Source organism: Aspergillus terreus, genomic scaffold (assembly GCF_000149615.1).
Source record: "Aspergillus terreus NIH2624 scaffold_17 genomic scaffold, whole genome shotgun sequence".
NCBI classification, from domain to species: domain Eukaryota; kingdom Fungi; phylum Ascomycota; class Eurotiomycetes; order Eurotiales; family Aspergillaceae; genus Aspergillus; species Aspergillus terreus.
The window spans coordinates 43,967-59,179 of NT_165940.1; the positions used below are offsets into that span (position 1 = coordinate 43,967).

Consider the following 15,213-nt stretch of genomic DNA (forward strand, 5'->3'; position numbering starts at 1 on the left):
ACTTGCTCCGGGATTGGCGGTTTCCAGTGCGTGCGTTGCGCCTATTTCCCTTACAAAACATAGGAAGGGATGATTCATGCCTCGGTATCCGCCTGGCAGATGCCAAAATTACGCAGCTTAATTCTGCAGGCGGGCCATTGATGGTGCTTTCAGGAAAACCGACACTTTGAAATAATTCGAGTTGACCACTGGATATTCCTACATGTAAAGCCGCTTATATCTACTACTTGCTTCACTATTTCAGGTTTAAACTAGTGGTGCGATATCACAAGTGTTGCGGGGAAATTGTTACCTGGTAAAGTCTGCTGCAAATTGGACCATAGGATCGTATTGGCACGGACAGGGATACCCAGCGAATAAGCGCCAGTGATCTCTGATTTCTCGAAACGAAACTAAGATTTGGTATGCTCTCTATTGAGTTGATCTCTCAGTGATTTCTATATTTAGTCATTCGTCAGGTTCGAACGCAGTCGCTGACCGCAAGAATTGGACTTTACTCACTGCGATATCGCTCTCTTCGATACTGCACTAGAGGGCTTGAGTCAGGTCGCCGGTCTTGACTTGGGCCTCCACCGGTTAAATTCAGCTCAGTATCACGCCGATTGTGAGACATAACGATTTTCTCGAGATGCAGCATTCCAGCTTCTGTTTCTTTTGCTCAGAGCCAAATTTGGGAACAAGACGACAGACGGCGCTATGGTCTACTATGGGGTGCTACTTATGGTGTCTCATTTTCATTCCTTGCCATATCTTTATCTTTCAGAATGACTACAAGAATGCTTCGGTTATTAACAGTCTCCCAACTCCAGCGGCTTCATGCGAGATTCGTCGCCCCCCAATGCTCTTCCCATCTCCAAGCATGCTGGAGTGTGCAGTTCACTCGCCGATGAATATGAAACACTACAAGGGGAACTAAAGCCGTTTTTCGACTTGCTGCGAACATTACTGAGAAGATAGTGAAAAACTATACATTCCAGGATGGCAGTAAACGCACTGCGTTACCGGCCGCCGATATGGTCTGAAAATCAACAGCTACTGCCTTCAAAAGGTACCATTCGCGTAGAATGTACAAAACAGGGGGCTACTAAATGCCCATGCCGCCGTTGTTACCAAGTAATGGAGCACTGAATAATTGGGAAACGGTTATAAATCCGTGGCAGCGTCTCGTGGTCCAGTAACTGCAGAAGTCATGAAGTATAAAAGCTCGGCTACTGAGTACTAGTCTCATACTTCGTCAACAGAGTCGGCTTTCTGAATGGCTTCCGGGTGATGTTCAGATCACACCATCGATTTGCACTTTTCGAACGGGTTGTATAGAGAAAGTATTTCCATGTCCGAGGTTGGTTTTGCCACTTATCCATTCTTTCGCTTTGTCTGCAGAGAAGTGGAGGAATCTCTTATAATGCAATACTTTATTGATTTACGGCTTATTTATATTACTTCGTCTTCTGTTACTTTGTCAAATTGAGACTACATCGCGTCCGTCCTGTTTTCGCTGAGACAGATGAATGTAGTGCTCACTACTGTAATTTTGTTTGCAAAGGAACCTGGAAGCCATTGCCTTTGGTTGTGGAACTTCAAGCATCTAGGAGATATTAATAGAATGATCTTGATGACCTTGGGATTGCTATTTTGGCTTTCAGAAGCAGTATATTTGCGAAATAGCACGCGTCGATATATTGGATACAGAATGTACCTTTGGGACCCAGAGTCTCCAGACATGGCTATCCCTGTGGCCATTCTCGGATGTCTTGGTCTCGAGAGTAGACCCTATAGAAGTATAGTAGCTACGCCTCTCCACTTCCTCCCACCAAACCAGTCACTAAGTACTTCTCGTCCCCCGCATTTGTCAGGCGGAGTTTCGAAGACGGCAGCAGTTATATGCTGATGTCGGTGAGGATGTCGCTGCTCCTGAGTCAATGACACCTATACCTCTGGCAATGACATACTAGAGGTACACCCCTCAGTATATATATATTGCCTACCTCTATAGTTAAGGAAGGCAATAATCAGTCTTCTAATAGTATTAGTCCTACTAGTACTATCGTGATCCGAAAATCTATTGTTCACCTGATTGACAGGATGTCTAACCTGCTAAAGTAGACTCTTCACATTCTGATTCTTTTACACGCTAGCTAGATTAAAAGGTTCAATGATTGCAGAACAGCCTTAATAGAAAGCGGTAGTTTTCTAGCAGTTCTATTACGTATATTTAGCATCTTGGAAAAGCAGCGTAAATAGCAATGCAAACCCAGCTGCTTTTAGAGTAAGAAATTAGGGCTATACGCGCTGAAAATAGACGACAACATTAGAAAAAGGTAAGAAAACGTGCTAAAATAGAAAATAACCACCTTTTTAACATACAAGAAGGTGAAAATCGTGTTCAGCAGCTTAACACGCAGCTTAACAAGCAGCCTGCAGAATCTACTCCGGCGCCTCGTCGACGAGCTCCGCAACGCTGTAGTAGGTGTGGAAGTGGAACAGTCGGACATACAATCCGGAATTGCCCTAGTTAATAGCTATTATTTCATGTATTTTAATTCATTAATTCTAATAGAGTTGGTGGTTTTAAAGGTTGATTTAGATAGGGGTGCGGAAGAAAACGGACCGCTCCTGGGTTTAGTCCGCTCGGTGGTTGAAAGCGTTAACGTAGTTCACAAACGAGTCGGCCACCCAAACAAGTCGGCCACGCCTGTATCCCATACTATTTTATCAATTTTTGAAATCCAATATCTTAACCAATATTAGCTTAATTTTAATAAAGCATAGGTTACAGATTGATATATAGATTTAGAATATATATCTCTATTACAGGTACATATAAACGAATATATTAGAAGTAATATAAATTTAAAATAAATCACATAAATTTACAACGTAATATATGTTACCCAGAGAACTATAGATATATAGTTTATAAAATTCCGGTAGCAGTATTAGATCTACTCAAATATAGCAATTTAGAAAGTATTATACAGATCATATAAAGTGTGGTTGAGATATTGAAGTTCAAAAATTGATAAAATAGTATAGGATACAGGCGTGGCCGACTCGTTTGGGTGGCCGACTCATTTGTGAACTACGTTATTATATTGACAATTTGTCAGCTCACTTAATGTACGACAAGCCAATATTAGACGTAAAACCCAATTTGAGTCCGAGATCACGATCCAAAACCTAACCCAACCTAGGTCTGGTCGAACTGCTATGACCCAGATCTAGCCCAGACCTAGTGACTAGGGCCCCAAGGAAATCTAAAGTAGGTTCAGTTTATATTATAATTCTAGCAATAAAACCATAACTCTGTAAATTCTTCTATAGGTTATCTGGGCCTAAAGTACGGGTTTAGAGTTCCGGATTCTAACCCAGATCCAGTACCGGGCTAGAAGTCTGATGCCAAAATCCTACCCAGGCTGGGTCTGGGTCTTAGATTCGAGGGTTCTACAGAAGCAGAGTTAATATCAAGTCGCTTCAAAATTGCTCCTCTATAAAAGTCCAGCTGGGCCACAGCAGCAAAAGAGCTAGAAATTACCAATAACTTAAAAAGCTAAGAAGAGGTGAAAGCTGGGTAAGCGGCCACGGGCCAGAACATCCTATATTACAAGGGTATCATGAGACCAGGCATATGACCAAGTACTTCAGTGGGTCACCGATCCTGAGTGGTGTATGGAGACGTTTATGGTTTATTCTCCCCATTGAGGATCCTAACGGATGTCGGATATGATAACCTTCTTTGTGTTTCGAAACCGCTATAGATACCAGAGATACGTCATATCTTTCGCCCAACATCCTTTATTGCGTAATTCGGCTCCCTGCTATTAAGTATAAAATAGACATAAGCCACTTTACTGTAGAATTAATTTATACCTATTAACTATTATTATTTTCGTTAACTAATCCACTACTACCTACCTTTGTCCTTGCTTTCAATTATATCATCTTAACTTTTGATTTTCTGTTCGCTCGATATTCAGATTTCCACAGAACAATACAGGAAATAAAGTCACCTATCTATGGACAAGTTCAACCCATCCTTCAAGACGGATAAATTCCAGCTCTTTAAAACATGGGAGTACAAAGACGCCGTTTTCTATCGAATGGCCACACGGACCAGCACTATCGCATACATAGCTTCGTGGTTTTCTGATGTGAAGGTGACAGTTGTTTTCCTTAAAATTCAGTTACCGACTTTCACCGAAGCATATGATGCGCTTGAGGCAGCTGGTGTTAGAGTGGACCCTGATGCTCGCGGCGGCCTACAGAATGACCTTCCGGGTATGATAGGACAGAAAATTGCCCTCTGGGAGACAATTTCTGGATGGGACATTATGCATCTTTGCAGAACACAGCCAGATAAGGTCCAGATTGATGTCAACGAAGTTGGCCACGAAAGGATATTCATGATTGCCTGGGCACCTCAAAGTGGAGACAAAGCAACACTGGAAGGGATGCAGGAGTTTATTAATGAGAACTACGCTTTACAGCTTGCACATGACCATTTTGAAGGCGCTATCAGGAGAAAAATCTCATCAGACTAGTATATAGGACTCCATTCCACGAGCGTTCTATATTCTATCGTACTTTATGCTTGGTTGCGGTCCCCACTCTATAGGCCTAATGTGAAGAATACCAAGACCAACTTTTGTTTCAAGACATATGATTTTGTTTCTTTTACTCTCATCATCGCTTCATTCACCCTAAAACTTTCCACTGCCTTGAACCGAACGTAGCTAAAAGCCTTGAGCTAGCCTTACAGTTACTCCGAGATGAGCTTCAACGGGGAATATGCTTCAGTTCATTTCCCTCCAGATTTATTTTAAGCACAGATACGCGCTTCCTTGTCTCGCTAGGGGAGAACATATCTAAGCTGCTACTAGGAATGGCGTGTGCTCTCTTTGTGGGAGATTTATTTCTGTTTCAGAGATTGTCGAGCTACACAATACAGACGGTCTGTTTCAACCACTATATGGAACCCTTAACCAGTGTGGGAAGCGTGGAAATAATCAGGACGTCTGCTTATTGTGCCTCAAACCGCTTTTACAAAACGCACTCCCCGGGTTCTCTGCTTTTGCACCGACTTATAACTCTGTGTCAGAACCACCCCTCTGTGCTTGAGGATCTCACGTTATTGTAGCTCATCGCGAGATATCATCATTATTTTTGTAATGTAAAACCTTGCGACCCAGAAGTCTTCGCTAAGCTACCGCGCACCTGCGGTCGCTTTTCTCGCCCCCCTGATTGGTCCAAATTTGACGTTCATCTGTGCTCCCGCCGCCTCCAGTGCGTACCCCGAAGCGGCCCGCTAGACTCTGATCGGCGCTATGTGTTCAGAATTCGATAGAATTTTTAGAGGACAAGCGTGAGGAAACACGATTTTGCTTTTTTCTTTCTCTCTTCTGCGCGCAGCGCGTGGTGGACGCGCTACCAACGCGTATAGAGATATCTAGAGATGTATAGAGGAATCGTCGTTCCCGGAAAACCATCGTCCTGCCTAATTATTAGGTTCTGTCGTACTGAGTCTAAATTAAGATAGACCTCTTTCTCTACAACCCAACCAATGAAATCTGGATCTGTACCGCACCTCACTGCCAGTATGCGGTTTCCCCAACTACTTTAATTACCCATCTCCGAACACGCCATCGCATCCATCCTAGCGCGGCGACTCCAGCCCTACAACAGGCAGCTTTAGCTGCTATGCTGCTGCAGCCTTAGGTAAACAGAGCAGGAGTTCTATGGAGCCCCGCCTATAAGTAGCCCTCCTATTCCTGGTCTTCCAGTCTATCAGGGTTATAGCTGCGCCGGCTGTGGCTATATCAGGCCGGATGTTGTAGACAATAGAGGAATATCGCCACCAGCGCCATCGCGACCAGAAAACGTCGCGGGGACTAGGTCGGCAATCTGCAGCGCAGGCCTAGGCCTCTCTTCAGGACCGTCTTACAGATCGAATCATAAGCTGCCAGCGCTTCACCACTACTCGCGCCGGGAGTCAGTTCTTTAAGGTTACTTGTGTGGACATCCCAGCCGACCAGAAATTCAAGTAGACGGCCTCTCTAGAGACTCCCGCGGCGATTATTCGGGCCTGGGTCGAGCAGGCTTTGCAGGAGGGCCAGGCCGCTGCGGAGCGGACTGACGTCCAGATATGCCTATCATTGACCTGCACCGTCTGCCGTCTCCCCCTGCCTGGAGCTTACCCGCTGGCCCCAATATCTCCGCGGTCAGGACCCGACAGCAGCAGCTCTACTAGGCGATCTGCTTGAGACGACCGAGCCTCTGCTTCAGCAATCTACCGCTAGCGTCGAGCGGTTGATTGATTAGGCCTACGAGACGATTAAGGAGGGTTAGATTAATGAACTCGACCAGATTCAGATAAATACTTTTTTTCCGCCGGCCGGGGATCTGGAACCGACCGATCCAGATCTACCTTCGGTCGGCGACCTATCGCCGGTACTGCCAGGTCTGGCAGCATCTAGTCTGCTTCGCCTACGGCAAGCAGCCGGACGGACCAGTCGATTGCGCTCCGCCACCAGCTGAATACAGCCCAGTTCGCCGCGCTCGACAAGATGGAGACCTATGGCCAGCAACTGGTTAATTTCCCGATCCAAGTACAAGGTCTCTAACTGTCGCAGCGCGCTAATCAGCAGAAGTAGGCTGAAGAATAGCTCGATAAGGCATGCCTGATATTTTCGATCGCCTTGCTCGACCATACCCTTAAGGGGGACCTCTTCGAAAATGCTCTTGTCGGGTTTCTCGCAATCCTTGGGATCTTAGGGTTTTTTGGGGTTTTCTAGTTGTTCTAAATTTCTGCAGCGTATTTTTGTAAGCTCTTTTAAATCTAAGATTTTAATTAGCCTGTTTAAAATACTTTTATAATTTAGAATTAGATAACTATCTAATAGAATGTTTTAATTAGTTAGTATAAAGACATTTGCTAAAATTATAAAAACTATTATTTAGCTCTAATTAGCAGGGACATTTTCTAGATCTATTCCTAGAAGTAGAGTGGGTTAACCTGACCGTTGTACCTCACTATAATCTGACTATAACTGGCTAGGTTAGGTTAAGGTATAAAGAACCTAATAACCGGACCGGTATAATCAGACTAAAAATAAAGATTTTATCTTATCGAATTAATCGGCTAGTAAGAAAGAGGAGATTAATTTAATAAGGTTACTAACTATAGGTTAAATAGTAATTAATATATTTTTATTATCTCTATAATTTACTATATATAATATATATTATTATTTTAGTATTAATACTCTTGTAATTCTATAATATAGTTTACTATTTAAAACTAATTAATTAAAATATTCTACTTTAACATACTAAAATAATATCTATTATTTATTTTTTATTTTTTATACTATCTAAGATATTATTAATAATTTTAAAAGAATTATATCTTTTTAATGGTCTAGGTAGTATATATAGATTTTAGTAGTAATCTATCTTTCGGATTCTTATCTATATTATTGTCAAACTCTGGTATCCGTCTAAGCTGCGTAACCTGCTAGTGTTATAGCTCAAGCACGAGGGTGACTAGAATCCACTAGTCCGAGCGGGCAATCGATACTTATCCTAGGAGTAAAGCGACTCCTGTGAGCGACGATGAGGTTCTTGAGAACTAACACGATGATCCTGAGATCCGAAGCAGCAAAGATAGAAGCAAGGCCAAGGGGATACGTATATCCACTTGTGATAAGAGGTTGACGAATCGTACTAGCAAGGACAACGATATGGTTATTAATGACAGTTGTATTGAACGCGAAGAACTAAACAAGAACTATCTAAGTACATGGTAGTGAGTGTCCTTATATCCTTTCGGCCTTGTGTGATGGTATACCGATAGTAGATGGTGTGGTAGTTGGGTGGTATACGCTGGTGGTTGAATCTACCATCCGGGCGCCGTTCTATATACCACGAGTCCTGATTGGGTAATTTCCTTGGTCCCAGAAAATCAAGTTCGTAGAGGTACATACGTACTTGAATTCCGTGCGCCCTTTCCTGATTAGGCCTAGCGCTCAGGTCATGATTACTGAGCCTCGGGCTGAGTCGCGGGCATCTCTTTGTTGCGGGGTTCGGTTGTCATTGCCCAGCGGTTCTGCCTAGCGTGGCCGCCCTCAACTAGTTGACTGGCAAGGGTGCCGTAACAGTAGTATATGTAATAGTAAAATAGTATTTATTTTATTCTGAACAGGCAATACTAATCTACCCCCAGGATTGATATGCGTCGAATTCAACTAGGTCGAGGTACTGGTTTTCAACCTGCTAGGTTAGGAGAACAAAGGCTTCCCGATTATTATAAGCAGTAAGATACGCGCAATACTCTTTAAACGAATTCACCCCTAATGAAAAACAGATCTTAACTATAAATATCTGTAGCTCGCCTGTACGTCGCTGCGCATGACCCGGGTCTGCGTAGAGGATGCCTACCGACACGCTATTAACTGGGAAACATTCGGCAAGAAGCTGATTAAGAACCAAGTAGTCCGGGCGAAGTTCAGCATAATGAGCCGTAGCCTGGATTCTACTAGTTTTCCGGTCTATATAGCCGCAGTATAATAAAGTCCCAGAATTTTAAATATATTCTCCTATAGTATCTAAACTATGTAGAAGCCCGCAAAATTGTACTTAATAAACTATATAATATAGAAAGGCTCTAGAGAAAACTCTCAGACTATAACGCACTTATACCTAATCCGCAGGCAATCCGCTATATCGCTGAATTTATACATTAAGTAGACTTGCTTAACCAGTTCCGCTACACCGATATAGGGGACGTGGAGTAGGCCTAGGAATATAGAAGTTTTTCATCGGGTTCTAGAATAGATATAGAAGACGATGGTTAGAATGAACGAGCCAGTTGCCTAGAAAGAGTTATTTTAGGTGCGGAATTGCGTCAGTTTAATAGAACAACTATATAGAATAGAGTGGGATAGGTGTTAGACGCGCAGGATGGCGCAGGGGAAATATCTCGCCTCGTAGCGGGCGAGTCTAGTAGTATTTTCGCTTTTAATATAGCTATACGCCAATTTTCTGTGTCTCTTCTGTATTTCTAGGTTTATATAGGCTTCCCAGGCGTTCGGATACCAGATTCTTACTTCATTTGGCGAAGCGCCTGCATAGCTAATCGCTTCAATAGATAGGCTACAACAGGTTAATAGAATCTTGATTGATTGATGGATTGATTGACCTTGTATGAGCTGCCTTATGTTCGAAATTTCCAATTATCTCCTTAAGCCGGTCCGCTTTTCCGTCTTCCGTCGGAAAGGAAGAGACAAGGAAGACAAGAGCAAAAATCAAGTGGACGACCACTCCAGTCCTGGGGCTCGGCTTCCTAGCCCAAGTACAAGTGGTCGTCATTCGAATCGTGCACCTGGCAGTCGCCATATTCCTCGCATCCAGCATTCAGATGGCGAAGTGGGCTCACCATATGTTTCATCATAATCTTACCTACAACAACCCGCTATCAGCCTCCGCAAATCGTGCCCTCATGAAGAAGTTGAGAACGAGTGAAAAGAGCACATGATCGGCAAGGTACAGAATCCACTACATGAATGTTTCTGGGACTTTACGAGCAAGGAGGGCTGTCTAATGTGTCAATTGTGTATCAGTACCTTCGTCTTGTGAGGCTTGCCTTTCTTTATCAGTCTCCATGTGAGTTTTGGATTAATCTCAAGCAACGTATGTGCTTATATATCCTTGGACATTACTAGCAGTATCAGGTTCCCGAGAGCAGATCGAGAGTCCCAAGGGCCCTAGGCCCCAAGTCAAGAGCTCAAACCCTTCCAGGCTATGGTCAACAGCCCCTGCACCTCCTTCTAGCATACCAAGCCAAAGCCCAGTGGTCTGAAATAGCAGCCAAAGCAGGCCATAAATAGAGTCACTGTTTTTGATAGCTCTAGATGAATTCAAGTCCTTGCTACAGTCCGGATTTGGCAGTATTTCGCGCAGTGATGCCGATATCAGCAGTTTGACAGAATATCCTGATTGCTTATCTTTGTGTTCCTCAACTTCCCAACAAATGGGTGGTATCGCAACAAATCTGGGAGAAAGATTGAAATACCAGTTTGAAGATTGGAGACCCAGGGAGCTAACCGACTAGTAATTGCGCTTCCATGATCTGGCGCAAGCAAGGACTACATACTGATTTCTTGCTCCGGCACTTCTTAAGACTCCAACAATAGTCGAATAACGCCCAAAGTTGTCTGTAAACCACTTATTACAGCAGTTGTCGTGGCGTAGCCCTTTGCCGCAAATGCTGTCATAATCACACAAAGAATGAAAAGTATAAAGAGGACAATATTCCGAGGAGAATGGAGAATTGCCTACTTGCTATAAGTCATTAAGCTGTTCAAGCAGTTTTGACGTGCGCCCACCTGGATATTCCTGAAAAAAATCCTGTTTACCGCCATTCTGATAGACTCAGGACATAATATCTGATTTGCATTCATAGTTCCTTTGGTCCACAGAAAACTGGAGCTCTTATCACCGTTCTCGTAAAGTTAAATTCAACTGATGTTTGAACCACGAGGTCATGACGTCTTCGGCTAGTCACAAAACACGATTGACTTGAGCCAAAAACGGACCAAAAGACCAACCTAGAAACGTTGTGTAGGTGTTCTAGATCCCATCATTTGTAACTGGTTAACCTTAGCCCGCTTGTATGATGTTATGTCACACAATACTGTAGTTAACTCAGTTATCATTTAGTTTTGTAACTAACGTACGCATTTGTTTGGGCATAATAGTCCTCTCATAAGATTCACGATGATGGCACGGATTCCCTACTGACTGTGGTAACGTCAGCGGATCGTGAAATAATCGTTCGAACTTATCAGAGATTTAAGCATCAAACCAAGCTTCCATTGATAGAGCAGTCTCCCTCTTCCTCGACATAGGTTAGTGGAAAAAAGATGTGTCCGTCCAACACAAAGAGCAGTGGACAATATGATGAAGGCACGAAGAATGTCGGTTACCATGGCTTGTGCCTTCTATGTGTCCTCTTCATAGTGCAAGTGGCACTAGGAACTACAATCACTGCACTTGCAGCAAAAGGATACCATCCTATGTCTACAATTACAGCTTTGGCCGGGACCAATACAGGTGTCGTTGCTTTGGTGATCGTGTTACAGCCCTTCTACCAGAGAAGGAAGGAAAACAAAAACCAACGGGACGAAGAGTCAGTGCTTCCCGGCTGGGCGGAAATTGATAGTCTCGAACGACACCTCGGCGCGCAGATTTGTAGCCTTAAACTACACCTCAGCGCGCAAATGGAAAGTCTCGAACGACATCTTCGCAGACAGTTCCAACGACACCCCAACGGGCAGAATAATAACCCGCGAGAAAAATACAAAAACAAGGCCGATAATATTCTGGAACATATAGAGGACTTCAAACAGGACCTTCAACATCAGTTTGATATCTACCAACACGATCTTGGGGCGCAGCTCCACCACTTGAAAAAAGTGCTCCAAGTAAAGATCGGTACTTTCGAACAAGGCATTCGCGCGCAGATCCATAACTCCCAATATAACCTGCAAGAGCCGATCTATAACGACCAACAAGAACTCTGGGTGCGGATCATACCTTTTAAAAAGAGGCTCCAAGAAACGATCAGTCAAGTCCTCCAAAGGCAGATTCATGTCCTTCAAGACATTCGCGCACAGATCGATGGTATTCAACCGATTTCCGATACACAGTCGATTAATAAAATCAAACAAGACGTCCTCGACGACATACAAAAACTCCTGGAAGGGATCAAGCGAGAAGTCCCCGCGGAGGACTTCAAAAATCTTAATAGCCTTCTAGAGGAGATCGATAAACTCCTCCGCCTCCAAGAGGAGATCAGCAAAAACCTCCAGAGCTTTCGCAAGATAATCGATTCTATAGAAAGCAAAATGGATTGGGGATTCCTATGTGGTCGCAACCCTCTTTAATTTGCAGCCACTGCAGGGGTTGGGAATTCCGAGGGCTGATCGCTTCCTGTTTTACTGTCAGGAGCATTTGCCGGGGTTTTTGTCTACGCTTGAAAATATGCCGAATATTGATGGTTGCTATGTCCCGCGACAGTTGTTGCACGGAAGCGTTACTAAGATGGCCTCCGATCTAGCTCTTCTTACCACGAATAATACTTCTGTTGGTCGATATTATAAATCGTTTAGTGTCGCCAGTGACATTGTTCTTAATAATAATATTCTTCTTGAGGCGGTTGTCTGCTTCTGAGCAGATGTCGATACTGTGACAAGCAGTATTTCATTCGTCGCGTAGTCTTGCTAAGTCCCTATATTCTTCGGCTTCGATATAGCTAACAGAGTCGATTTATAAGACTTTGTATATGTTTCTCTAACTTTACAGTTGCAAGAGCCAGTTAGAGTGGGCAATGGCCAGGTGAGGGGAGGTTAAGGACCTCCAGCATAACCTGACCGCAGGTTAACGGTGAGGTTAAGTACCTTATTTTTACCTGACCGCGGTATAAAAAAAAAGAGATTAGGTTAACCTGATTAACCGTTCTTGGCGCTAAAAATAATATATCTTGCTTATTTATGTTATGGGTTCTACAGGCCCTGTACGAACCATAGGTTGGAGCTCGGCAGGGCCTCGCTGGAACCTTTAGCCCTACGGGCTATAGGGCTATTCTGCCACCATACACCGCCTTTCCCCTATTTGTTGACGTCTGACCGCTGCCCAACTTCCTGCTCTTCAGCTATTCCTTCTTGTTTGTACGGCACGCTTAGATAGGAAGATCCATCTCCGTTCGTCCCATAACAAAAAGCACCCAGAGAGTTAAGAATAAAGGAAAATAGGTTTCTATAAGGAGCCATTTTCTTTCTAATATCTATTATATTTCTTAAGGATGTGTTAATGGCTAGGGATGCACGCGGTGCGGGTTGGGTACAACCCGCAGGGTCAGAATTCAACCCGCGCGGGTTTGCGGGTTCTAGATAAATAACCCGCAGCGCACCGCAACCCGCAGTACTAGATCTGCGGGCCACCGCCAAATTGCCCGAGTACGTATCCGGCCTGATCCTTTGTTGCCCCCGCGTGTAGTACTAACCACAACAGTTGCACACGGTTCCTTACTTGCCGCGATAGATTCGACTTCCGACTGGATTCTGAGATGGTGCCAGAAAATCGTGTCGGAGGGCATCAAGTACGTTCTGGTTGCTGTGTGCCCATGCAAAATCGCACTAACAGCGTGACTTAGGTGCATCTGTGTCAAACCGGATGCTCTAGATGATTACAATGTGTATACACAGGAGATCCTGAAGCGCACGGTTTGGACTGGAGGCTGCCGGAGCTGGTTCAAAGGCGGGAAAAGGGATGGTGCGGTTACCGCCATGTATGGGGGTAGCATCATCCACTATAAAGGTGAGTAACATAGAGCGGGCACGAATGTCACCCATCCGACCAACTCCGTCCATGTGACTGACATTGATAGCAGAGATCCTTGAGGGTTTCCGCGTGGAGGATTTTGATATAGAATATGATTCCACTAACCGCTTTAGATTTATGGGGAATGGGACGACACAGCGTGAGGTACTGCTGGAAGACTTGGCGTATTATGTGAAATAGTCATAAATAGTCATAGATATCGCATGATCAAAATGGAGGACAGATTCGATGTGGTCAACTTACAAACATGGCAGTAGTTTTGAAGACCACTCTCCAATTTTACCGGGCGCTGTGGCCATAGTGGGGAAGAAGAAGGCAGTAATGTTTTTTACGACTATCGAGCCGCGCCTTTTCTTACCAAAACATCTGCTTTCTTCATTCAACATGTCTTTATCGCCACCACAATTCAATACGCTTATTTCTAAGGAGTCCCGTATCCAGAATAGCTGCGGTAGGGTAATCAAGCGATAGGTACACTGACTGTTCGCTGGTCTCCTGAATGGGAGGCCAGCGGTAGGGGGTTTTGACGTGGCGGTAGCCACGTGACTAGCTGCAGTGCTTAGTCATCACCCGCGGTGCCTGGGTCCTAACATATATATAACCGGCGTAAAGCGATTACTTATTCTGGACGGCTATATTAGCCATTTGGCTTCGAATTCGATAACTTCTGCACGCAGAATGCGATTATATATCTCTGTATATCTCCCTATATTTCGTATCTTCTTCAACCCTTAATGTGGGCGTTTTTAGCCTGCTTAAAGGGACGTACAGAAAGCTTCTTGATGACCGTATAGCTGCCGGCAACAATCACATTGATAAAGAAGACGTTCTTTCGCTATATCCAAATGCACACAAAAAGTCTTTACTTTATCTAGTATCTGCAGTGGTTTTAAGAGATAGAGTTGAAGCCATTCGATCCAGACCATGTTCTCTCGAAACTTACCTTCCAACTACGTACGCGTACACCTGCATTAGCGCTAGTTATAAGGCTTGATATCCTCTGCGTTTCAGACTGCGCAGATTACTCGCCAGCTACATTGAAAAGGTTTGAAGCCCGCAGAACGGCCTTAACAGAAAAAAGCAACTTTCTAGCAGTCCTATTGCTCATATTCAATATCTTAAGAATGCGGGGCAAACGGCGATGTAAACTACCCTTTTTTGCATCAAGAAATCAAAGCTGTACGACCTGAACATGGACGACAACGTTAGTAAAAGGCGAGAAAATGTGCTGAAATACGCAATGGCCGTTTTCTCAATGTATAGGAAGGTGAAAACCACGTTCAGCAGCTTGATACGCAGTTTACTAAACGGCCTGCGGGATCTACTCCGGTGCCTCGTTGACGAGCTCGCAACGCTGTAGTGGCTGTGGAACAGTTGGACATACAATTCGAATTGTCCTACTAAATATCTATAAATTCATGTACTTAATTAGTCAAACTTAATGGCGTTGGTGGTTGAAAAACCTTCGGAAAGAGATGTTTTGGTAGAAATGGCGCCGCTCGGTTGTACGAGTGGCTCCATAGTTGAAAACGTAGCGCGGTTGAATGAAACTCAGAAGATTGCCTAGCCTACCTCGGCGGCGAAAAGGCCAGTCACCACCGTGTCCATAACGGTAAATGAACTAGTAGGGTGTAGAGAAATAGATTCAGTTAATAGAGCGGCTAAGGCCGTCAACAAGAAGAATCTCCATTTATGTCGATTCCTGTTAAAGCCGGACGAGTATATAAACTAGCATGCAAATTATTAGCCTTCAGTGTTTTCCGCATCGATCAAGACCTCTACTGGAAACCATTAGAAGGGAAACTCTTAAATCTCTAC

General features: G+C 44.0%; 3 protein-coding genes across 3 annotated transcripts; all 3 read left to right on the plus strand.

The window, feature by feature from the left end:
* Positions 1-4,013: 4,013 nt before the first annotated feature.
* On the plus strand, positions 4,014-4,538 carry ATEG_10231 (uncharacterized protein; the record flags this gene model as incomplete). Its single annotated transcript, XM_001218578.1, has 2 exons — positions 4,014-4,224; positions 4,285-4,538. The coding sequence occupies 2 exons, from the start codon at positions 4,014-4,016 to the stop codon at positions 4,536-4,538; spliced, it is 465 nt and encodes a 154-aa protein (XP_001218579.1).
* A 6,378-nt stretch (positions 4,539-10,916) lies between these two features.
* On the plus strand, positions 10,917-11,939 carry ATEG_10232 (uncharacterized protein; the record flags this gene model as incomplete). Its single annotated transcript, XM_001218579.1, has 1 exon — positions 10,917-11,939. The coding sequence occupies one exon, from the start codon at positions 10,917-10,919 to the stop codon at positions 11,937-11,939; it is 1,023 nt and encodes a 340-aa protein (XP_001218580.1).
* Positions 11,940-12,874: 935 nt separating this feature from the next.
* On the plus strand, positions 12,875-13,575 carry ATEG_10233 (uncharacterized protein; the record flags this gene model as incomplete). The annotated part of the gene is made up of 4 exons (XM_001218580.1): positions 12,875-12,929; positions 13,066-13,153; positions 13,208-13,371; positions 13,442-13,575. The coding sequence occupies 4 exons, from the start codon at positions 12,875-12,877 to the stop codon at positions 13,573-13,575; spliced, it is 441 nt and encodes a 146-aa protein (XP_001218581.1).
* Positions 13,576-15,213: the final 1,638 nt, after the last annotated feature.